General features: G+C 53.4%; 1 protein-coding gene and 1 non-coding gene across 2 annotated transcripts; one reads left to right on the top strand and one right to left on the bottom strand.

The window, feature by feature from the left end:
- Positions 1–7184: 7184 nt before the first annotated feature.
- LOC123576265 lies at positions 7185–7292 on the bottom strand. Its single transcript, XR_006701281.1, has one exon. It is a non-coding gene; the product is annotated as a U6 spliceosomal RNA (small nuclear RNA).
- Positions 7293–15497: 8205 nt separating this feature from the next.
- OLIG1 (oligodendrocyte transcription factor 1) lies at positions 15498–17830 on the top strand. Its single transcript, XM_045501516.1, has one exon. The coding sequence runs from the start codon at positions 15624–15626 to the stop codon at positions 16443–16445; it is 822 nt and encodes a 273-aa protein (XP_045357472.1). The 5' UTR covers positions 15498–15623; the 3' UTR covers positions 16446–17830.
- The last annotated feature ends 4989 nt before the right edge of the window (positions 17831–22819 follow it).

Here is a 22819-nt window from a genome sequence, read left to right as displayed (position 1 = left end):
TTCCAGAAAACAGGGTCCCTCCCTGGTCTTCTTTCTAGGAAAGGGGTGGGAGCTCATGGCATCGGGCCCAGCTGTGGCCTGGGAGCCTCGTCTGTCTCCAGGGCTGGACGATACTGTTAAAAGATCAAGTCCTTCCCGTGAGTCAGACTTGCTGGGGGCAACTCACTTCTCTGAGCCTCAGTTTTTCCACTGGAGAAGGGAGGAATAATAATACCACCACCAACCTCGTGGGGCTGTTAAATGAAATGAGGCCACCTGGGTAAAAGGCTTAGCGTGGGGCCCGGCTGGGTCTAACTGCCCAGGGCACGTGTTCACTCATGCCCCCCACCACCCACACGCCCCATGACTTGCATCTTTCTTTCTAGCAACCAAAGTTGGCATTTAAATGAAATCGCCGTCCTCAAGATAATGCTGGGTTCCCCGAAACGATCCACAGTAAAGAGAGGGAAGTTTTATTCCCCTGCTGGGTCACTTTACATGTATTCATGTCTGGGCAGAAGTTTCATTACCCTTGGTGGTCCTGGCCATCCTGGGGGTCTGGCCGTGTTCCCCTCGGGAATCAACGGTCCCGGTGGCTCGGAGAAGGTGGACTGTCTTGTAGGCCAACCGGCAGCCAGAGATGTCCCCGAAAAGAGGGCAGTCCTTGGCCTCCCGATGGCCTCGCGGGCAGGCGGCAGCAGCCTCCGGCCCTCTGCCCCCAGTCGCCGCCCCCAGAACAGCATGGGGTATAGTCCCTGCCCCTTCCCTTTTTCAGATTTGGGCAGAGGTCCCTGGGCTGGGCTTGACAAGCTCCCTGGGCATTCCCTTCATGCATGTGTGGGGTTAGCCTGTGAGAAGAATCTGTTTCCTTGGCCGGAATGGCCCCCTCTCCCTCCCTTTTCCTCCCTCCCCTTTCAGGTGACCGACTGCCACGTGACTCAAGCCGGTGAGTCCTAGCTCTGCCCGTGACTTGGCAGGATTCTAGCGGGATGGGAGAGAAGACCGAGATGCAAAAAGTGTTATTAATAGGACCTTAGTTTTGTGACGTCGGCAATGACCCCACAAATTCCCGCATGTGAGGTTCGATGACATATACGGAAGAGGATGCACGGGGTCACACGAGGCCCTCCGCACGAGCCTGTTGAGTGAAGGCCATGAGGTCAAGCCATGGGTGGCAAAGCCTGGGGGAATGGGTGGTCCTTGCAGAGACAGGTGCGGGACATCAAGAGCAGAGACTTGCCCTCCCACCGCTCACCATCCAGAGAAGCTGGGAGCAAGGGCAGAGACCACATCTTCCTCTGCTCACACGTTTGCCTGACTGAGGGCTACACAGTCTTCTGTTCATTCCCACCCAATGGCAGAGACTACGTGGGGCCTTTCAAGCAGATTTTACTAGAAGCCTGAGGATACCAGAAGGAGGAAAGAAGATAAGCAGCATACGGTTTATCATACTCAACTTGGGTCCTGAATAGGGTGCCTCCCTGGCTTTTCTGAGGCCACATCCGGGGGTGAGGGTGGACACCATCTTTCTTCTTCTTCTAGAAGCTCCTTCCAGCCCATGTAGATCCCTCAACATCTAAGGGAACCAGGTCGAGAAAGAGAGAGAGAGAGAGACCCTCTCCTGTTCAAAGCCACCTCTGCCTCCCCGTGTCCCATCTAAGAAGCAATAGCCCAGGAAGTTGAAGAATAGGGGGGTAACTCGCTTCAGGGGGAGTCTTGCAGAGTGTGGCCTTACCCTGTGGTTTCCCTAGAACGTCACACAAGGAGCCCAACACTTGCACGTGCACACGTGTATCAAAATCAAGACAAAATCAAGGCGCTAGAGAGGCTGTTGCAAGGCTGGGGCCCCTTTCCTTAGCAGGTGCAGCTGAGAGGCTGATATGACCCAAGACAAAGACGTAGCCTGGCCCACAGGGGCAAGAACCCCGCAGGGCAGCACCTGCTTCCTTGGGAGCAGCTAGGATGGCAGGAAGTCCCTGCGGGACACCGTTGAGAAGGAAGGAGGCTAAACAAGCAGACCAGGGAGGCAGGCTTTGCAGAGCCCACAGGGTGGGAGGGAGCAGAGAGCTCCGAGGTTCCAGCTTATTTCTGCAGCCGTTTGGGACAAGGTCCCCTCTACCGTGCTGTTCTTTTCCTCCTCTTGCTCTATCGGAACTTCATCCTCACTTGGCCGCTTATTACCACCCCTTCTTCCTTGGCACCAGAATCCTGGTTTTATTTAGGGCTACAGGGGGGCTGAGCCATATGATTACATTCCCCAGCATCCCTTGCAGCTAGGTTTAGCCCTGTGATCAATATGTTTTGGCTAATGAGACCAAAGGCTATGTAAAGGATGCTGATTTGGCTGGGCGGTGTGCTTCTTTGCCCTCTGTCATTCCTTTTCCTACCACTTGGAATGTAGGTCTGATGGCTGGAGCTCCAGCAGCCACCCTGGACTGTGAGGTGATCTTGAGGGTAGAAGCCAAACACTAAGATAGTAGAGCAAACAGCTAGAGGCACTCACCACAGCGGCCCTGGTACTGCTTATCCCTAGATTTCTTTTATAAGACAGAGGGGGAAACCGTATCTTGTTTCAGCTACTGTTATTCGTGTTTTCCATTTTATTCAGGGGAATCTAGTACCGATGCGGATCCATGGCCCCTGCCCAAAGGGCAAGAGAGCTCTTCCTGTTTTATGTGGTCAAGGGTGGGTCAGGCCCATGGAAATATTTTTCCCAGTTAGAGTATGCAGACAAGAGCTATGTGCAAACAAGCGTTGGGGTTATGTCAATTTCATATTGCAGTAGAATAAACTACCTCCACACTTCACAGCTTGAAAGCACCACTTTCTTATTTCTCCAGACCCTGAAGATTCGTAGCTTGTTCTCAACCACCCAAGGGTGCTATCAAAGGACACACACTGGCCAGCACCATCCTGCCAAGAATGGAAAATTCTCCCTAGTGCAAAAGTGAACAAAAGCAGTTTGCAGCATGAAAGCAATTGCTCAAGCCTGATAACAACAGTCCCAGGGGGAAGTCCCAAATGAGAAATGGGAAGCTGTTTAGTGTGCTGATTCTCAGTGGGGACTAGCACAGGCCCAGCAAAGGAAAGGGAAAGGTTTGGCCGTCTTCACAGCAGGCTAGAGTCGGCCTCCCGCAGGATTTGGTGTCCAGTGATAACCAGAGGCCGACCGCAGGCAAGCACTGTCTGTCTGAGGCTGTGTAGTAATCTAGGAAAGAAAGATAGTGGTCAGTGGGAGCTCCCCATGCCCCACATGGGAAAAGAGAAGCAGAGAATGGGAGCAGGGCTCCGTTACCGTATCCACTATGGACACTTAGTTTCCCCAAATCTGCAAAGGTATCTGTAAACAGATGTGTGGCAGAGATGTGTGTTTTTGCAGAAAAATGGTATAAAGGCGATGAAGGAACATGAGGGCTGGGATTCACTCACTCATTCATTCTAAAAGTACTTACCTGGGACTTTATAAGTCCCAGGCACAGTCCTAGGCCCTGAGAACAAAATATTCGCAATATAACTTTGCGTAGGACAGAAAACAAAGCTCACAGAGAAAGGGCCTCAGTCATTATAGGGCTATAGGGCAGGGAAGGGATCTGGGAGAAGAGGACCTGCAGCCATGTGACTAACCTGTGGCTCTGGGGGTGCCCCAGGGAGAGGCAACTGCAAAAGCAACGGTGTGAGGCAGGGATGAGGTTGGATGTTGCTGAAAGGTCCATGGGGCCTGTGTGGCTGGAGCACAGTAAATGGGCGTGGAGGAGCAGGGCTGCAGGGCATGGAGGGTGGCAGGATGAGGCATCTGAGCGGCAGCCAGAGCCCCGTGTCGTCGCAGGGCCTCTCTCTCCACGTGGCCCTCTAACAAAGGTGCCGGAGTTCAAAATGGCGGCCGGTTTCCAAGCACAAAAGCTCAGGGGGAGGACTGGGTAGAGCTTTGGGGTCTTTGGATTTCGTTTTGAGTAGGTCAGAAAGCCTCGGAAAGCTTTGAATGAGAAGCAGGGACCTGACCCGACTTACATTTTGTTAAGAACTAGGGCTGGAGTGGTCTTCCTTCCACTGGAGGAAGCTTGAGTGTTGCTCATTTGTCCGGAAGACAGTGAAAACTAAAGGGCTGGACCAGGCTGATCCTAACATGGGAGGCTCCAAGAGGAAGAGGAGAAAGAAGGCCCCATGGCCTGCATCCCTTTCCCTTCTCTCCCCGCTCCCATCTACAGGCTTCATGCACATGCCTGGGAGGGGATGAGCTCTGGGGGGGCCACAGCCCCTTGGCCCCAGGCACTCCCCTCCCCACGGAGAGAGATACAGCCAGAGCACAACTGGAGGGGGGCCCTTAAAGCCTGGGCCCAGAGCAAGCTGCCTGATTCTGAGCATTCAGAGGCGGTTCTGGCTCAGACCATGACCACAGGGAACTGGAAAGATTAAGATTTGATGACCAATTAATTCCCCTACAGATAGCATCTCCTCCTTAGGGCAGAGGCTGTCACAGATGTGCAACTATGATGTAGCCTCAGTGTGATGTTTCCAATGTCCACACAGCATCTCAGCAGAAGGAACAGGGGAGTTCAAGACCAGGGGAGCAATACGGTGCACGGGGCACACAGAATCCTACCCAGGGCACTTGGTCAGGGCCCAGAACCTATTTGTAGACAGTCCTCTTGCCTTGATTTTAGAAGAGGCTGGGTTTTGAGGCCACACGGCTTGAGACCCAACCCCGGATGCCCCATGCCCTGCATCTGACTCGGAGACATACGGTGATGGGTTCAAGGGCACTCGCAGAGGAGAGAGAAATCTTCTGAAGAGGGTGAGTTCTGTCAGCTGGAAGGCAGAGGGATGCTCTGGGAGGCAAGTTCAGGGCCTGGGCTGGGGCTGGGTGTAATCGTGGGGAGAGGAGCTGGAGAGGAAAAGGGTAGGAAGAGACCAACAATTAAAGTTGCTAGCGGATGTCTGCAAAGAGAAGTGGCTGATGGGGTCTGGGCTGTTTGCCGCTGGTGTGTATGGTGTGAACCTTCAGAGGCCCGTGAACATACCCTGAAGCCACACTACTGAGGCAGCCTTGGAATTCTGTAAAGGGGAAAGGTGGCAGAGAAGAGGGGTGCCCCAGACGCCATCCTCGGGGGGACATCCCAGCAGCAGCGAGCAAGGCCCTCTGCCTCAATTCTGTTTTACACCCGCTCAGAGCAAGCATACAACGGAGGCGTGGGGAAGCAGCCAGTGGGAGCGGCCCACTTGCTCCAGCCGCCCTCAGTGCAGGGAGCAAACTGGAAGCCACTGTCCCCGCCAGAGGCACGGTTTTGATCCAGGCTGGTACCCACAGTGCTCCTTTCCAATCCCCTGTATTCTCAGCACAGCAGGCTTTCAGATGTGAAGTGTGAGAGCTGCCTCAATTCTTTTGGTAAAAAGCCATCGGCCCTGCTGTACTGATGAGCATGCAAGGATCTAGAAATGCAGGCAAGTCCCCGCTCTATCACAGCAAGTGAAAACTTGCCCCAAATGCCCTGTACCACTTTCAATGGACCCGCGGTTAGAATCGGGAAGAATCAAGTCAGTGGGCATGGTATTACTACTCCTCTGGAGTGCTACGAACAATATAATACTTCCCATCGCCTCCGTTGGGCACAAGCAGCTGCCGTGTGCCAGGGAAATAAAGGTCATAATAGGGGACGAAGGAGCATAAAATTGGCCCTGACCTTAGTCTCCAGGCAATGTGGGAAGTCCTGCCAGTTTCTGCAGCTGCACCCCTTTCTCTCCCAAGGGGGAAGGGCGGGGGAGCTGATGGAGGCCAAACCCACCCTCAGGAAATTCTAGAATACTCTGGCATTCCAGCAGCCATTTGGCAAGAGTGGATCCCGTCACAGCAAGAGAGCTGTGCTGACCAAGAGACCGTCAGTCCACAACTTCTGGGGAGGGCTGTCTCTGGTGGAAGGCTGCGGGTCTTGTGCACATATTCACATCTGTGAGCATGGAGGCAAGGGAAAGAAACAGGGAGCAATCCTCCCCTTAGTTCGGGCTCTGCATCCAGTGATAGTGGGCTGGCCCTGACTCCCTCTCTCTCTGAGCCTCGGTTTCCAAAACTGCGAAATGGGCAGCGGCCCTCCCAACTTCAATAGGGGTACAGCAAGGCTAAAATGAGGTAACAGATGTGAACGCGGTTTGCAAAAACTAAGCGCAAGGGTATCCCTCGGAAGCCAACACGCCCATCCCAGGTGGTCAGGGCTGGCCATGCAGCCGCCGAGGCACAACATCTGCCCGCAAACTCTTCCTTCGGCAACGTCTGGCATAGAGCCTGCTCTGCCTCTCCCCCAAGACCCTGTTGGGCAATCCCGGCTTGCAACATTTCTGAAAACATGTTCTAACGTTGACAGAGCAGAGGAAGGCGGGGACCGTGTCTCAATTCTTCTAGGAACGCCTCCTAAAAATTGCAGAGAGGGGTGTATGCTGTGGTGACGGTGGCTGGGGGACTTTCCCTTACTGCCCTTCCCACACCCCCTGCTCCTGGTTTGTCTTTCCATCCTGTTCCCATTCACCATTCCAGCCATCAGAGCGCATTCCCAGTCCCTCCTACCCTGGCAGTTCTGCCCCTTCTCAACCCCTAATGCCGCCCTGCCTTCTGTTGGCCAGACCTTTCTCCAAGCCTCAGCTTCGAGCAACCCTTGCTCCAGGGTCCTAAGACCAGCAGCGTCAGCATGGACTGAGCACTAGGTCATAACGAAGCTCCCCCCAGCGTCCCAAAGAAGCAACCGGGCTCCACCCCGGTTCCCTGACCCAAGCTCTGCACTTGAACAAGACCCCAGGTACTCTGGTCTAGGGCAGCTCTGATGACCTCCACCGGCCCCCAGAGGCAGGCCTCCTTGCTCAGCCAAACCTTGCCATCTGACGCTGCTCGTCAGGTGTCCACATGGGTACCTCATATCCTCAGGTGGATTATAAATCACCGGAAGGCAGGGAGCCCACACTTTCTAAAGGACCTGGCCCAGGGCTCTGCACAGACATTCAGCGAACTTGGTCAGTCTGTCTAGAAGGGGCCTGTGTACTGATTCATTCACATATTCACTGAGGACCAAGGAGGGGCCTACCCCCCCGTTCAAGGCACCAGGATACAGAGGCGAATGCTGCTCCCATAGAGTCTGCCCTCCGGAGTAGAAGAAAACAGACATGCATTAAATAAGTAGACAAGTAAGTGACGAGGTCGTTTTATTTTTTATCTTATTTGTCGTTTTTCTAATGGAAGCTTCACGAATTCACAGGTCATTATTGCGCAGGGGCCATGAAAATCTTCTCTGTGTTGTCCCACTTTTAGCATGCATGCCTGCCAAAGCGAGCACAGGACGAGGCCATTTTAGCTGCTGGCGAGTGCCAGGAAGAAAATCAAGCAGGCGGGAGTGACAGTGGCCATTGGGAGGGGTTGCCACTAGGATGGGTGGTCTGAGAAGGTTCATATCTGCTCCAAGAGTCCAATGAGAGGACGGGGGCTGAGGCTTCCAGGCAGAGTGAAGGGCAGAGGGCCCCACAGAAGGAGGGCCTGGCCCATGTTCTGACCCGCCTCCTGTCTACCCTGCCCCTCCCACATCTCATCTATCTACCACCTCCCTCCTGGGCAGGACAAATCCCAGGTGTCAGGTCCATCCATCTGTATCTGTCCACCTCACCTCCTCGCTGTAGGGCAGCCACCCCTGCTCAATTCCCCAACCTCTTCTCCATAGCCAACTTTGCTCTTGCTTTAAACATGGTGGAGACCTCACCAAACGTCCATGTGCCCAAGTGATGAGGAAAGAGAGCTCCTTTTAAAAATGCTATTCTCACATAGTCTTATTTTCTTAGTTGGGACCAGGTGACTCACCCTGGTCCTTGCTACACGCTACTCAAAATACGGTCTTCCAACGGGCATCAGCCTCATCTGCGAGCTTACTAGAAACACGGAATCTCAGGGGCTCCTGGGTGGCTCCATCGGTTAAGCATCCAACTCTTGATTTCGGCTCAGGTCATGATCTCATGGTTCCTGAGTTCGAGCCCTGAATCGAGCCCCCTGCTGTGAGTGCAGAGCCGGCTTGGGATTCTCTGTCTCCCTCTCTCTGCCCCTCCCCACCTTGCTTTCTCTCTCTCGCTCTCAAAAATAAATGTTAAAAAAAGATAAAAATAATAATAATAATAATAATAAAAAGACAGAAACACAGAATCTCACTTTCCACCCACACCCACTGAACCAGAATCTGTAGTTTAACAAGACCCCGAGGTAATTTCATCCAGAGCAGAGTCCTGCCTCGAGACCCCATTATCTCTGGAAACCACCCAACAAGCTACGGAGAACAGCTCCATACTACTGTGAGGCAGGCAACCATCTAATCTTTGCTTTAAAGAGTGCCTGTAAACAGAAGTATAATCATGAGTTTCATTTTGCAAGTGAGTTAACCTTGCACGGGGAGGTCAAGGAGCCTGCGCAAGTTCACAAGCTTGTAAGGGGGAGGCTGAGTGGGAGACCCCCCCCCCCGCCCCCGCCCCAGTCTGACTATAGAGCCTGGCCTCCGGCCACCCACTGCCCCAGAGGAGGGGTCACCTTAGAGCTTAGGCAGTCAGTTCTGGTGCTGGAACAAAGTCCCACACGAGGCAGGGCTTAAGGAACAGAAATGTGCTGTCTCACGGTTCTGGAGGCCAGAAGTCCAAGATTAAGGTGTCAGCAGGGCTCGTTCCTTCCAAGTCTGTCCCATCCTTCTCCCCAGCGTCTGGTGATTTGCTGGCAACGTCCGGTGTTCTTTGGCCTGTAGAAGCATCACCAGGATCTTTCCCTTCATCTTTATATGTCTCTGTGTCCAAATTTCTCACACAAGCCAAAGCCAGGTAGCCTGGCCTCTAAGTGCCTGCTACAGCTCTCTCGGATGCTGTCTGGGATGAGACTAAAGTCACACTTCTGTAATTCCTTCGGCAAGATGTTGCTGCGTTTTGGTTCGGTGGGTCCAGGACGGTGTCTCTGAAACGGAGCCACACGAGCAGAACATCCACGGTTTCAGCAAGCACGGGGGCCGAAGGGGCTAGAACCCCCCCAGATCCCCGATGCGGAGGAAACATGTACGTAAAGGACACAAAACCGGGACGCCACCTGAGTCTGAATGAAAAGCACAAAAGAAGTGTCTTTGGGGGGTACCTGGCACATGGCCAGTGCTCAGTCAATACCAGCTACTGTGGCCGTTTTACTAAGCAGCTACTATGTGCCTCGCTCTGGACAAGGCCCGTGACTTCTATTTCCTTCTAACCTTTCTAGCCACTCTGGGAGATCAATACTATTCTTTCCATTTTACAGACGAGGAAGCTGAGGCTCAGAGGAGTACAGCTAAGGCAGCTGGCTCTCATCCCCAACCTCAGGCTCAGGACTCTTCTTTGTAAGACATAAAGGGGCTGAGAGTTTGAGCAGAAAAGCCTCAGAATATTATAGCAGAGATGTGCCTGTGTAACGTGGATAGTTAATATTTCCAGGTCAGACAGAGCGCCTTCTGGAGAGGAAGGCGGTGGCCTCCCAGCTCCGGTCTCCTTAAGAGAAAGAGATCTTTCTCTTCCCCCGGTGGTCTCATCTGGAGTCAGATCCAGCCGCCGGCTCTTACAGCCGGGGAAGGACTGCGAGCCAACGGGAAAACAACAGGTGAGCTTCTGAACAGTCCCCTTCTGTGCCTCAGGCAGGGTGCCTGCCCGGACGACGGCAGGGCCACACTGACTTCCAGAACCTTCTGTCTCTGCAGGTGTTTTAGGAACTTGGCCTCAGCGCTTCAGTGACCCATATTTTATTACCTTTCAGGTTTCTATAATTCATCATTCACTCCTTTCTGAAACCCTAGAATGGAAGTTTAGCAGCTCAGCGCCCCGGCCTCTCCCCATTCTCTCCCCAAACACATCGGTCTATTTGTTCTCTTTATCCCCACTCTTCCTGCCCGTTCAATGGGGAAAGAGTGAAACCGGATGGCTGGACCCAGTGCGGGGAAATGACTTCAGAGCCACCTTTGTTTTCCTCATTCCTTTGAGCACACTTGGCCCCACGTCTCTATGAAAGGGCTTGTTTGAACCATTTGGAACATCTAGCAAGCGAGAGATGCTGCAGCCAGAATCGCTCGCATCTTTTCAGGCTGCCTGAGACTCTAGGTTAAACTGCCAAATTTTTGCAACAAAACTAACCATGACATTGGACATTGTGTTATAAATTAGCCACAGCCTTCCAAGCAAATTGTCTCTTTTCATTGTATCAATGGAAGCCTTTGGAACATTTGGCTTCAGCTCCTGACTTTGGGGAGACTCAGAGAATATTTTTGGTCTGCCCAAAGCAATGAGGATTTCTATTTCTGTTAGGTCACCCTGAGTTTGAAAAAAATACAAAATCAATAAAACCCCCAAATCCCATATGTCCATCTGCTTGAGCTCTGTCACCAACAGCCAAACCAATCCTTTATTACTAAAAAGGAGTCTGAAAAATACTCAGATGCCGTCTAATTGTTTCCCCTTTCTTTCAACGTTTTTCCACATACAAAAAGAAAAGTCACAAGTTTAGACTTAGAAATAATCTTAAGTAGTAAAGTTTATTAAAATCGGGCCTTCAAATGACATTTATTAAAAATAAATAAGCTTGGGGGGTCTCGATGGCTTAGTCGGTTGAGTGTCCGACTTCGGCTCGGGTCATGATCTCGTGGTTCGTGGGTTTGAGCTCCGCATCAGGCTCTCCGCCGTCAGCAGGAAGCCTGCTTTGGATCCTGTCTCCCTCTCTCTCTGCCCCTCCCCAGCTTGCACTCTCTCTCTCTCTCTCTCTCTCTCTCTCTCTCTCAAAAATAAACACTGGGGCGCCTGGGTGGCTCAGTCAGTTAAGTGTCCGACTTTGGCTCAGGTCATGATCTCGCGGTTCGTGGGTTCGAGCCCCGCATCGGGCTCCGTGCTGTCACCTCGGAGCCTGGAGCCTGCTTCCGATTCTGTGTGTGTGTGCCTCTCTCTCTGTCCCTCTCCCTCTCCCAAAAATGCATTAATGTTAACAAAACTTTTAAATAAAATAACATAGATGTTCCTATAATATTTGTGAAACACACACACACTACCCAGTGATCATAGGTGGCATTTTAACCAGAACAGAGAACACTGTCCTACCGCCTACGTGCTTCCACGCCAGAAGGGAGGATAACCGTGACAATGACACGGTAGGTCACTGTGAGCATCTTGTTAGCTCGTAACCACTCGATCAACCGGCGCTCCCTTTGGAAAATGAACACAATTCCTATCTTTTCCAATTTTCTTTCCCGGCAGGAATCTTTATTTGACCTGAAGCGTGTCTCAGTGTAACACAAATTCTGCCAAGATGGTCTGCAGGTGAGTGGGAACGAAATGTCTCTCAGGAGCGCTACTCCATCCAAGAACACTTACCGGAGGGTGATCCACCCTGCTCCCGCCCGTGTTCTCTACCACTACTCTCTTCCACCCAGAAAGGAGCTGAGGGCCCCTCTCCCCGCAGCAACCCCCCCCCCAAGGCCCTGTCTTCCACGTTCCGGGCACAGTTGTGTTGGGATGAAACCCGCTACACGGTGCCTTCAGCGGTCTCATCGTGACCGTGTGCATTTCAACAACTCGCTTGAAACCTCAACTTTCCGAAGAATTTTGCCCGTCTTTGAAGACGGTAGCACTTTAAGAAGCGAGCCCTCTGGTTGGATCGCAGGCCCAAGCTCCAGCCAGTGTAAACGGCACATTGCAGCAAAGACAAACCTTTTGCGCTCAGCTGACCTTCTCCGAGAGGACGGTCTCCCCGGGGACGACAGGGGGCTCTGAGTGGGGGGCAGGCCTCGCAGAGGCACGGTCTGTGTTTACGGAGGAGGTGGATGGTGCTATATCCCAAACACACGTTTCCCTTCACACACACTCCCCGAGGCTTCGGGTCCCCACTGTCTGCCATGCCAAAGGCTCGAGCTTCTTGATCCAGAGCGGGGGTGGCCAGCGGGCTTAGAGGACGGGCGGGAGACCTTTTAGGTTTCTGTGCAAGGAAAAGGAAGCCCGACACACACACCTCCCTGGGGGCGAAAGGAGTCACCGACACAAACACACACAAGGCCCCTTTAGGCAAGGACAAGAGTGGTTGTTATGGTGGATGCAAGTTGTTCCCCAAGTATGTCCTGAATGTGGGAGGCCACAGCAGCTGCCTCCCCTCGAGACGGCCCTCGGGGCCCCTGCCAGGAGCTATAATGACTCGCTGGCCCTTGCCAGCTGTCACACTTTGCATGCCACTGGAGCTCCGGTCCAGCAGAAGGGGCCATCCAAGTCACCAGTTTCAACAAGCGCCAAATCCTGTGCCCATGCTGGGCCCGCACGGCCACCCAGAGCTTTCTTGTCGGGCTCTCTAGAGAGCACTTCACTGACCAGCATGTCCGACTGACGGTGTCCTTGGCCAGGGAACGGGACTTCTCCTTCCCAAGACAGCAAGGCGGTGAGGTCAAGAGCTCAAGGAAGCCCCCAGGGACACCCCCAGTAAACAGAGGGCCTCTGCGGGGGAGGGCGGCATACGTGTTTCCAGCTCTTTGATTCCCGGGGTGCCCCTGCCTCTGGAAGGGAAATGTATAGGGTGCTGTATGGGCCACTCTGTCCCAGGCTTTAGATCTCCCTTTCTCATTCACTTCCTCTTCCTGCTGGCAGGGGAAAGCCCGAGAGCCCCTGCCTAGCATGTGGACGGAGGACGAACGTGCCAGGATGGTACCTCAGCTGCAGGAAAGAGGGAGTCCTCAGGGTGAAGATGAGCGCTGCCAGAGGGGGCTGGTCAGGGCTCATGATCCCGCGAGCCCTCTCTTCTGAGGCTTGGCTGGAATCCATCAACTCGTCAATACTGGCTTGGCCCAGGCTTGGCCCTCCATCCTTTACCCCAGTCGCCAACCCTCCCCATCATGGCCTCCTCTTGGCTTGCTGGAAGCCTGATCCAGCTGGAGGGAATTCTAGAAGCCAGCCACTAATGGTGCAGCTCTGCCTCTCTTGTCTGAAGGCACGCTGTCAACCCCACACACCCACTACCCCCCGGGAGCCTCGGTTACACCATCTACAGCGGGGATTTAAAAAAAAAAATTTTTTTTAACGTTTATTTATTTCTGAGACAGAGAGAGACAGAGCATGAGGGGGGGGGGGGGCGGTTGGAGAGAGAGGGAGACACAGAATCCGAAGCAGGCTCCGGGCTCTGAGCTGTCAGCACAGAGCCCGACACGGGGCTCGAACTCACAAACTATGAGATCACGACCTGAGCCAAAGTTGGTCGCTCAACCGACTGAGCCACCAAGGCGCCCCTATAGCAGGGATTTTTTTTTAAAAATGCCCAGCTCACAGGGCTCCTGCGAGAATCATCAGGTGTCTGTAAAAATGCTTCGAAAAGCAGAATGATTTTCAAATGATTAGTGAGCTGCTAAACTAACCTGCCTGGAAATTGTGAGGTGACTTGTTTGGTCTCTCTCCTTCCTGCCCAGGCCCCCGTCTCTCTTCCCAAGCGACCTCTGCAACATTTTGTCAAGTCAAGGCCTCCTGAGGGTCAGGGTTCCTTCCCTCACTGTGAAACCCACAAAAAACTCTTGGATCAAAGCATGCTGGGAGTCTGAACATCTCAAGGGACAGCCTGTGAGCTGGAGAGATTTCAGACCAATCCCTAGACACCCCCCTGGACACACGGTAGTTGCAAAGCACTGGGCTGGACTTTGGATGGATACGGAAGAGAATATGCGGTCCCCACCCCCCAAACAATCACACCCAAATGCAGAGATGATCTCCACCTAACAACCTAGGTCAAGGGAAGTGCTATCGATGGTTCGTCAAAACATGATGAGAGGGGGGAAAACATGAGAAATCATCAAGGCTTCAAGAAGAAAGTCATATTGGGATTGAACCGATCCATGGACACGATATCACAGGCAGAGCAGGAGCTGGGGGGTCGGAAGCAGAAATCAGGGTGAGCCTATGGAGCAAATGTTGGTGGAAGAAAATGGGAACAGCCCTGAAATCAGCAAGCCCAGGCAAATAGTCCCCATGGTGATAGACGTCCCTCTTCTCACCCCAAAGAGGATCAAGGTGGACGAGCCCATTTTCTTTCTGGTCCCTGGACATTGCATCGTCCATCAGGACTTCCTGTGATGGAGGTCATGTTTTCTGCCTGTGCTGTCCTATAGATGGCTTCTAGCCACCTAGAACTACTAGATGCTGGAAGCCATGCTACCTTGGTTTTATTTTAGATTTTCATGGCTACAGGGGCTAAGCAGATGACAGAGGTTTAGATACCAAGGCCCTCTTCCCCAGGCTATGACCAAAGGCTGCAGTCATATCCATAGCCACCAAGTAGTGCTACTCGGGGAAGAGGAAGATACAGTCCCACCCTCAACAGATACGAGTGTGTGGGTGGATGTTTGTTTGTTTCTGATAAGAGGCTGATTTCTGTGTGAGTTTTTGCTTAAACAAGAGTGAGGCTTAGAGAGCGGAGTCACGGATAGGATGAATACATGTCCCTTTTGGGGAGGAAAGAAAGATGACCCCCAAAGCTCCTAAGGCCCCTAAAGATCTGTCCATCTGAGGACGGGGAAACAGAGTGCCCAGTTGCAGCCATTCTGATTCTTCTAGTCCTTGAGCCCAGAAATTTAGTCCTCAAGACCTGGCAGGAAATCACTCATTTAAAACAAAGAACAAAACAAAAACAAACAAAACCCACAAAAACCACAAAAACACGTTCCACCCATGTTCACCGCAGCATTATTCACAAAAGCCAAAAGGTGGGAGCAACGCATCCGTCCCTCCATGGAGAAATGGGTAAACAAAGTATGGTACGTACACACACACACGCACACACACACACACACACACACACACACACACACACACAGGACCATCACTTAGCCTTTAAAAGGGAAGCAAATTCGAACACGTGCTGCAACATGGGTGAACCTTGAGGGCATTGTACTAAATAAAACAAGCCAGTCACTAAAAGACAAATACTTCAGGATTGCACTTAAATGAGGTACCTAGAGTGCTCAAATGCCCAGACAGAAGGAGGGTGGTTGCCAAGGTTGCAGACTGGTGGGTAGGGACTCGCTGCCTAAGGAGCACCGAGTTCAAGTTTTGCAAGATGAAGAGCTCTGTGCCTGGGTGCCCGACAATGGGACCGGACTCAACACTACGTGTACGTTACCATGGTTAAGGTAGCGTTGTGTCTATACAGGACTGCAATTAAATAAAACGAATATGCACGTGTATACAATAAAGTAGAGGCAGGGAGGAGGAGGGGGTAGGCACACGACTTTCGGCCTCACCAGTGCAACCCGTTCTCCGGGCGCCACCGCATTTCACCCGGAAAGGCGCGGTCCCTTCCCGCCGCTCTGGGGTCCCGGCCTGACTCCCTCACTGGCGCTCGCAATAACCTTCCAGGGCCGGGCTCGCGGCACCTCCGCGCCGGCCCGAGGCGCGGCGGCCAATGAGCGCGCGCCTGGACCCGGCCTCGCGCCCCCATTGGCTGCGCCCAGCGACCCGCGGCCCCGCAGGTTCCCAAGCCGGTTTAAAGGGGTCGGAAGCGGCCCGCTGCCCCGCCATCGACTCCCCGCGCGCAGGCCCGCGGGGAGGGGCGGCCTGCCGCAGGGCCCACCCCGGGGCGTTACTGAAGGGCGCCCTCGGCCGCCCCCACCGCCCCCCAGATGTACTATGCGCTTTCCCAGGCGCGCGTGAACGCGGCCCCCGCGACCATGCTGCGACCACAGCGGCCCGGAGACGTGCAGCTCGGGGCCTCCCTGTACGAGCTGGTGGGCTACCGGCAGCCGCCTTCCTCCTCCTCCTCCTTCTCCTCCTCTTCCACGTCCTCCTCCTCCACGACGGCCCCCGTCCTCCCCAAGGCGGCGCGCGAGAAGCCGGAGGCGCCGGCCGAGCAGCTGGGTAGCGGAGCGGGGCCCGGCGTGCACGCGGGCGGCGGCTCCCGGGCGGACGCCAAAGAGGAGCAGCAACAGCAGCTGCGGCGCAAGATCAACAGCCGCGAGCGGAAGCGCATGCAGGACCTGAACCTGGCCATGGACGCGCTGCGCGAGGTCATCCTGCCCTACTCGGCGGCGCACTGCCAGGGCGCGCCTGGCCGCAAGCTTTCCAAGATCGCCACGCTGCTGCTCGCCCGCAACTATATCCTGCTGCTGGGTAGCTCGCTGCAGGAGCTGCGCCGCGCGCTGGGCGAGGGCGCCGGGCCCGCGGCGCCGCGCCTGCTGCTGGCCGGCCTGCCCCTGCTGGCCGCCGCTCCCGGCTCGGTGCTGCTGGCGCCCGGCGCCGTGGGGCCTCCCGACGCGCTGCGCCCGGCCAAGTACCTGTCGCTGGCGCTGGACGAGCCGCCGTGCGGCCAGTTCGCGCTCCCCGGCGGCGGCGCGGGCGGCGGCGCGGCCGGCCCGGGCCTCTGCACCTGCGCGGTCTGCAAGTTCCCGCACCTCGTCCCCGCCGGCCTGGGCCTGGCCGCCGTGCAGGCACAGTTTTCCAAGTGAGGGCCCGCCCGGGCCCGGGGCGCTACCTCGGCCCGGCGTCCTGCCGCCCCGCTTCTCCGCGCCCCCGCGCCCCGCACCCGGGGACAGCCGGGCGGGGCACGGAGGACACTTCCAACCTTCTCGCCCAGAGGAAGGGACTGTGGGGCGCCCCCTTCCCCGCCCCCACCCTGGGGAAATGAAAGTGACGCGAGCGGGTGTTCGACGGAGCGTCGGGGCCGTTTGGGGTTCTGAGTGGATTCCGGCTTCTTTGGGCAGCAGGGGCGCGCCCCCAACCCCACTCTTGCCCAGCGTCGGTCTCCCCCGATCCGGGAGTCGTGCGCTATGTGGGGGGTGGCGCGGATTTTCAGGCACAGCGCGGCTTGCTCTGGGTGAGTCAGGAGGCCGGTCCCAGCGCCAAGGCTCAAAGAGGCGACACCTGCCAAGTCAGGGGACCGAGTGGCCGCTCTCCGAGGGCAGGGAAAGAGTTCTTTTCCTTCTCCCCAACCAGAGGCCACAGGCACCCTGGTTCCCACCAGCCAAGGCCTGTCAGAGAAGGCTGCCCGACCTCAGGAAGCCGAGAATAACCAATTAGTCCGCGCAGACGGTCCCGGGCTTAGCAGAAGGACTGACCCTCGGCGGCGGCCGGACGGTTGGCCTCGCGGTGCGGCAGGAGGCGGCGATGATAACGCCAGGGTCGTTTGGGGGTGCTGGGCTGGGCAGTCGGTCCGCTTTTGTACCCTGACTGTTAGAGTGCGAGTTTTGAGAATCGCGTAACCCGGGGTTTTGTTGCGGAGATTACTCGCTCTTAAATCCTGGGATCTTCTTTAAAAGGCCGGTTAGAACTTGAGATTCACCAGTTTGTTTCCCCTTCCCCAAAGGTAGCGTAACCAACCTTTGCACTTGCTTGAAAACAAAACCCAAGCACGTTTGACGCAGGCGGCGGTCTCTAAATAGGTCTAAAATAGGTAGCCAGGCCCTTCGCAGTCGCCCGCCGTCTTGTCCGAGAGCACGATCGCTAATTAACGTTCTCATTTCAAGACGCGGAGAAGGATCTGACCCCCCAACCGGCGGCGGCTCGGCGGGTCCCCGCTGCGGTGGCGGCGGCGGCGATGGCGCTTTCTGGGCTGCCCCTTTGCGTCAGGGGTCCTTGAAAAGCGCTCTGGGCAGGCCTTCTCGCAGCTTTACGGTTGAAAACCTGCATAGATGACCCGCCTTGATGTGTTACAGACGTTAACAAATTATTGCACCCAAGATTATTTTACGATCTTTCAGCAGCTTGCTTTGAATTCTGTGTTTAAGGTTTTGGTTGTTGGTAGTAGCCGAATTTAACTGGCATTTTATTTTATCTCTAACGTTGTTTTCTTGCTCTGTGAAGAATCCACAAAATAAAATGTTTCAAGACCTTACGTTTCCCCCCTCCCCGCTAATTTGTTTGTTAAGAAAAATGCCCCGGTGCGTGGATGGATTCAGAACCCGGGGATGAAGTCAGTGGTTAAATAGGACCGGGTTCCAGAGTTTTTAAACTTGGCTTCCTGATTTGGAAAATAATTCAATGAACAGGCGACTGCTTGTCAAGTTCAGGCATCAGGCAGAAATCTAAGGACCCCACCGAAGGTGAGTGGGTGGAGTTAGCTCTTAGCCAGGTTTGGGAGATGGGTCTCTTGACTACAAGTTCCTCCTCTAAAAATGAGTTTATTTATTCATTTTTATATGTTTATTTCTTTATTTTGACAGAGAGAGAGAGAGAGAGCAGGGGAGGGGCAGAGAGAGAGGGAGACAGAGAGTCTGAAGCAGGCTCCTTGCTGTCAATGCAGAGCCCCGTGTAGGGCTCGAACTCACCACCCCTGAGCTCATGACCTGAGGCTTAACGGGCTGAGCCACCCAGGTGCCCCTAAAAATGAGTTTAAAAATACGTTGATCGCAAAATTATTTTGTATGTTACCATCTTTCTCAAAAACCCACCTTTTCTATTTCAGTGGATAGAAGCTTAAACAGTATCATATACATGGCTCTCCCATGTATTACATGGGATCTCCCCCATTCTTTATATAAGGTTGGGAGTGGTCTCCTCTGAAATCATGACCTTGGACATTGGTCTATTGTGAGAGGTGAAAAAGCTCCTCTATGTGATTGGTGATATTGCAAAGAATCTTGAAGAGTGATTTGTTCCCATGCAATATTTAAACATTCCGTAGTTGTTGATGAAATCCAACCACTGCTTAAAGGCAGAGGTTTCAGAGAGGAGAAGGTGTCCCCTTTAACCTGCAGAAAATGAAAGTAACCCCATGGGGTGACTTAATTTTATCCATGTTGGTTTGTTTATCTGAGGTACGTACACACATTGGGGTGATGAGCATTCATTTGGAGAACGTGTTGGGGGGGGGTGCGGAATGCTAGAAAGATCGAATTGCTCTCCTCACCATTTCAGTTAAATGTCTGTTTCCTTACAGAGGAAGCAGGAGAGGACATGAGAGAAAGAAGCTGTATTCACCAACCCGTTTCGGGAAAGCGTCTCTCATTCTTCTTAGACTCCACCATCAGAAAAGTCAACAGGCTTTTGTAATAAGTAAATTTGAATCCGGGTTTTCTGTTTCTTTAATGCCCATCCTGGCTTGACCTTGCAGCTTGACAAGGTCCCAAAGGAAAAGTAAAAATCAACAACTAAATCAAAATCAAATCAGGTCCTCCCTGAAAACACAACAAAACAAAACAAACCATTCCGAGAGATTGGAAGGAAACAGTTCTTCCCACAGTCCCAACTCCATGACCTAAATGCCATCATCATTCCTAAAAGCATTTCCAAAAGACACAGGGACATTCAGGGCAGAGAAGCGGGTGTGTGGTCTCCCTCCTATCTCTACTTATAAATTGGAGCGAGTACCCATGGCTTAAATATTTAAGTTCTCTGCCTGCACGTAGCATCTATTAGCCATTGCACCAAGCAAGATTTGCAGCCTCGCTTCTTATACGGAGCTTACATCCTGAAAAAAAGGCATCAGTGAGTATTCAAGAGTCCCGTAGAGTGAAACGGGGAAAAAAAGGTAATTATATACAGTGTCAATAACACAAAGTTAGTCCTCTCAACAAATTCTATGGCAGGTGCAGCGTTTAAGCCTAGACATGTATGTTATAGAGTGTGGAGTTGTTGGACACGTGCCGTGTCCCACGTGTAAGGGAGCTAGCTGATGTGCCCACCTCACTTGATTTTAGCCAGAGTGAGCTTTTTTTTAAAAAAAATTTTTTTTCAACGTTTTATTTTATTTTTGGGACAGAGAGAGACAGGGCATGAACGGGGGAGGGGCAGAGAGAGAGGGAGACACAGAATCTGAAACAGGCTCCAGGCTCTGAGCCATCAGCCCAGAGCCTGACGCGGGGCTTGAACTCACAGACCGCGAGATCGTGACCTGGCTGAAGTCGGACGCTTAACCAACTGCGCCACCCAGGCGCCCCAGAGTGAGCTTTTTGAAGAAAGAACCAATTTAACCTGCTCTTTGAAGAGGCTGGGAAAGAAGAAAAGGAATAAGGCAGGCTCCTTAATGAAAGGTACGTCGGGCCTCAGAAGCAAGATGAGAAAGAACATGTGACTAGCTGCCCAAAGGGTCCCTGCGCCCAGCCCAACACCAACACGCAATCGCGGTGATTAGAGTGAGAGAAACGTAAGGGGTAAATACACGAGGCCCTGCGACATTATGTTGTTACACGTATACGTATACGTTATCCGTATATGTACGGAGGCCAGGTGAGCAATCAGTAAACAGCAGACCAAATGCATCATGGGATTGACCTAGCCCGTAGTGATGGTCTGTTTACAGATGTTCTCCTCTAAGGGACACGGATTACGGCAGGTATGAAAATGTCACCTTGAGAAACATATGACTTAGGCGGTAAATGTCCCCATGAAGGAAGAGGGCCACTCCAAGCATGGGAAGCACGTCAATCTTCCAAAGGTCAGATTATCGACAAAACTGCTTTCACGTGCCCGTCTGGTTCGGGTCACCCACCTAGCCTTTGTGGACTTTCCTGGTATGCAGGAGGGGCTGGGTCCATGTTAATGGTCAATACTCAGAGCCCCAGCCTGCTAGCCAGACCTCCTAGAAGCCAGCAAGAGAAAAGGCTCTTCTTTCTGCCACACAAGAACGCTCCATGACCTTGAGAACAAGGTGATGTTTAGGTGATGTTCGTTGAGAACAAGGTGATGTTTAGGAAGAGCCATGAAAAACCGATGCCTTTTCTCACCATGGCGCAGAGCACATCTATTGGGAAAGTGCACCCCTTCCAGAAGGCACGGTCAGGCTCACTCACTACCCCTTCCGTTTCTGCACACTCGGTAAGCATTCAATAAGGAGATCACCGCTTCTACCGAAGTAGGCTCAAGAAGCAAACGTCTGAAAAATGGCGTGTTTTTTCCAAAACTACAAATTCACTTTTATCAAGCAGATTTTAGTTGTAGGGAAATATTTTTTTTATTCCAAGCAGTGCCCAGCTTCTCCTACCAAATTGAAGATGTAAAAAAAAAAAAAAAAAAAAGAGGGGCGCCTGGGTGGCGCAGTCGGTTAAGCGTCCGACTTCAGCCAGGTCACGATCTCGCGGTCCGTGAGTTCGAGCCCCGCGTCAGGCTCTGGGCTGATGGCTCAGAGCCTGGAGCCTGCTTCCAATTCTGTATCTCCCTCTCTCTCTGACCCTCCCCCGTTCATGCTCTGTCTCTCTCTGTCTCAAAAATAAATAAAAACGTTAAAAAAAAAATTAAAAAAAAATAAAAAAAAAAAGAGTAGAAAGCCATTCTTCTATCTACACACAGATGAGCCTCATCATTGATGGAGACCTTGCAGATGGCTTCAAGCACTTCCCATTCCGTCCCTTCTAACTAAGCCCAGCATAAAAGCTGAGATGTCTGGTCAGAAATTAAGCCAAATTCTTTCTGTCCACATGGGATTAGCTGCCCCATCAGAGAACTTTCCCCTTTGTGTCCGGCTAATACCGAAGGGCCAGAGCTCAGGCTGTGAGCCCAAGACAATCAGGTCAATAGTCCACGTCCTTAAATACTACAGGCTGCCTGATGCTGGGGGGGTGGGGGGGGGGGGTGGGGGGGGTGGGGAGGATTACCTGGCTTGAAAGCAAAGGGAGTGCATTTCTCCCTCACCAGACTTCGTCAATGACCACAGAGGACAGAACATGCAGGTGGGCCCCTGCCCGGGACAAAGGCCACAAGTGCCAGATCATATCTCTAAATCCCACAGAGTGCTCATGGAGTGAGAGAACTCCGGGGTCATCTGTCCACCCTCCTCCCCGCTGAATAAGGCACCTGAGGCCTGGGAAATTCAGGAGACAGGCTTAAGGCCACACAGGTAGCCAGGGACCAGTACCTGCTTTGGGGAGGCAGAAGCTACTTCCTTGGTTTGCCTTGGTAGGACCAGAATGTCCCGGAAACAGCAATTGTGGCAAGAGACGAACACGTTCTTCCTGCCTCCTGGAAAATCTGTGGCCTTTGGCCATTTCCAGCCTCTCTGGCTCGGCTCTCGGTCTGCCCCTACGAGTGGCATCCAGAAAAGGCAGCCGCAGGGCCAATCCCCTGCCAGGTGCCCGGCCGCAGTTCGGTCACCTGAACTTTCTCCGGCAGCCTTGCCCCCCAGCCCCGAGGGAGGCCCAGACCGGTGACAGAGAGCGGCAGAGGCGAAGCAAATCCTTTGAGAGAGCGTCTGATGGCTACATGTTTGTCATCGGGGTTTCAGAAAGCAAAACTTGCAGAAGGCAAGGGAGCAGCCACCTGACAGGCAAGGCCAGCGGGCTGAAAGGGAAAACGGTGTCTTGGGGGCTTTCTCTTTGGCGGGGTCCCTCAGGGTTTCCACATAGACGCTCAGTGTTCTGATGCTGATGGGCTCCAATTTTCTCAACAATGGGAGCATCTTTTTTTTTTTTTTTTTTTTTTGCCAAGCGTAAGCCCTGGCTGCCACCAAACCCCGGGATAGAGGACAGGGCACCCCTGACGGTGGGCGCGGCACGTGAAGCACCAGCCACAGGTAGGTGACTGGACCCGGGGAGAAAACGCTCGCTGGAGGTGGGGAGCCCTGGGATCAGGAAGGGCGGTTGTGTCCCAAGTAATCTGGGCACCTCCTTAGAGAATGACAAAGCGGTAACAACCGAGAGACTCCAAACAAACAAGATCAGAGTAGAACACTCATCTGGGGAACGAGAGAGAGAAGGAGAAGCTCATTCAGCTGGGGGCAGGCAGGTGGGAAGGTAGACCAGCTCATAGCAGAGGTGGCCGCGTATCACAGCTAGGAATACCCATGATAATGGCCTTGGCCGGAGCTAACGCTGTGTTTATCAGGGGCCAAGCAGTGGCCTAAGCATTTTACATGCGCGACTTCGTTTCGTGGCACGAGGATTACACCAGT

The sequence above is a fragment of the Leopardus geoffroyi genome, chromosome C2, assembly GCF_018350155.1.
Source record: "Leopardus geoffroyi isolate Oge1 chromosome C2, O.geoffroyi_Oge1_pat1.0, whole genome shotgun sequence".
NCBI lineage: Eukaryota > Metazoa > Chordata > Mammalia > Carnivora > Felidae > Leopardus > Leopardus geoffroyi.
The sequence above is the reverse complement of the archived record's forward strand: the minus strand, read 5'-3'. Positions and strand labels throughout refer to the sequence as shown.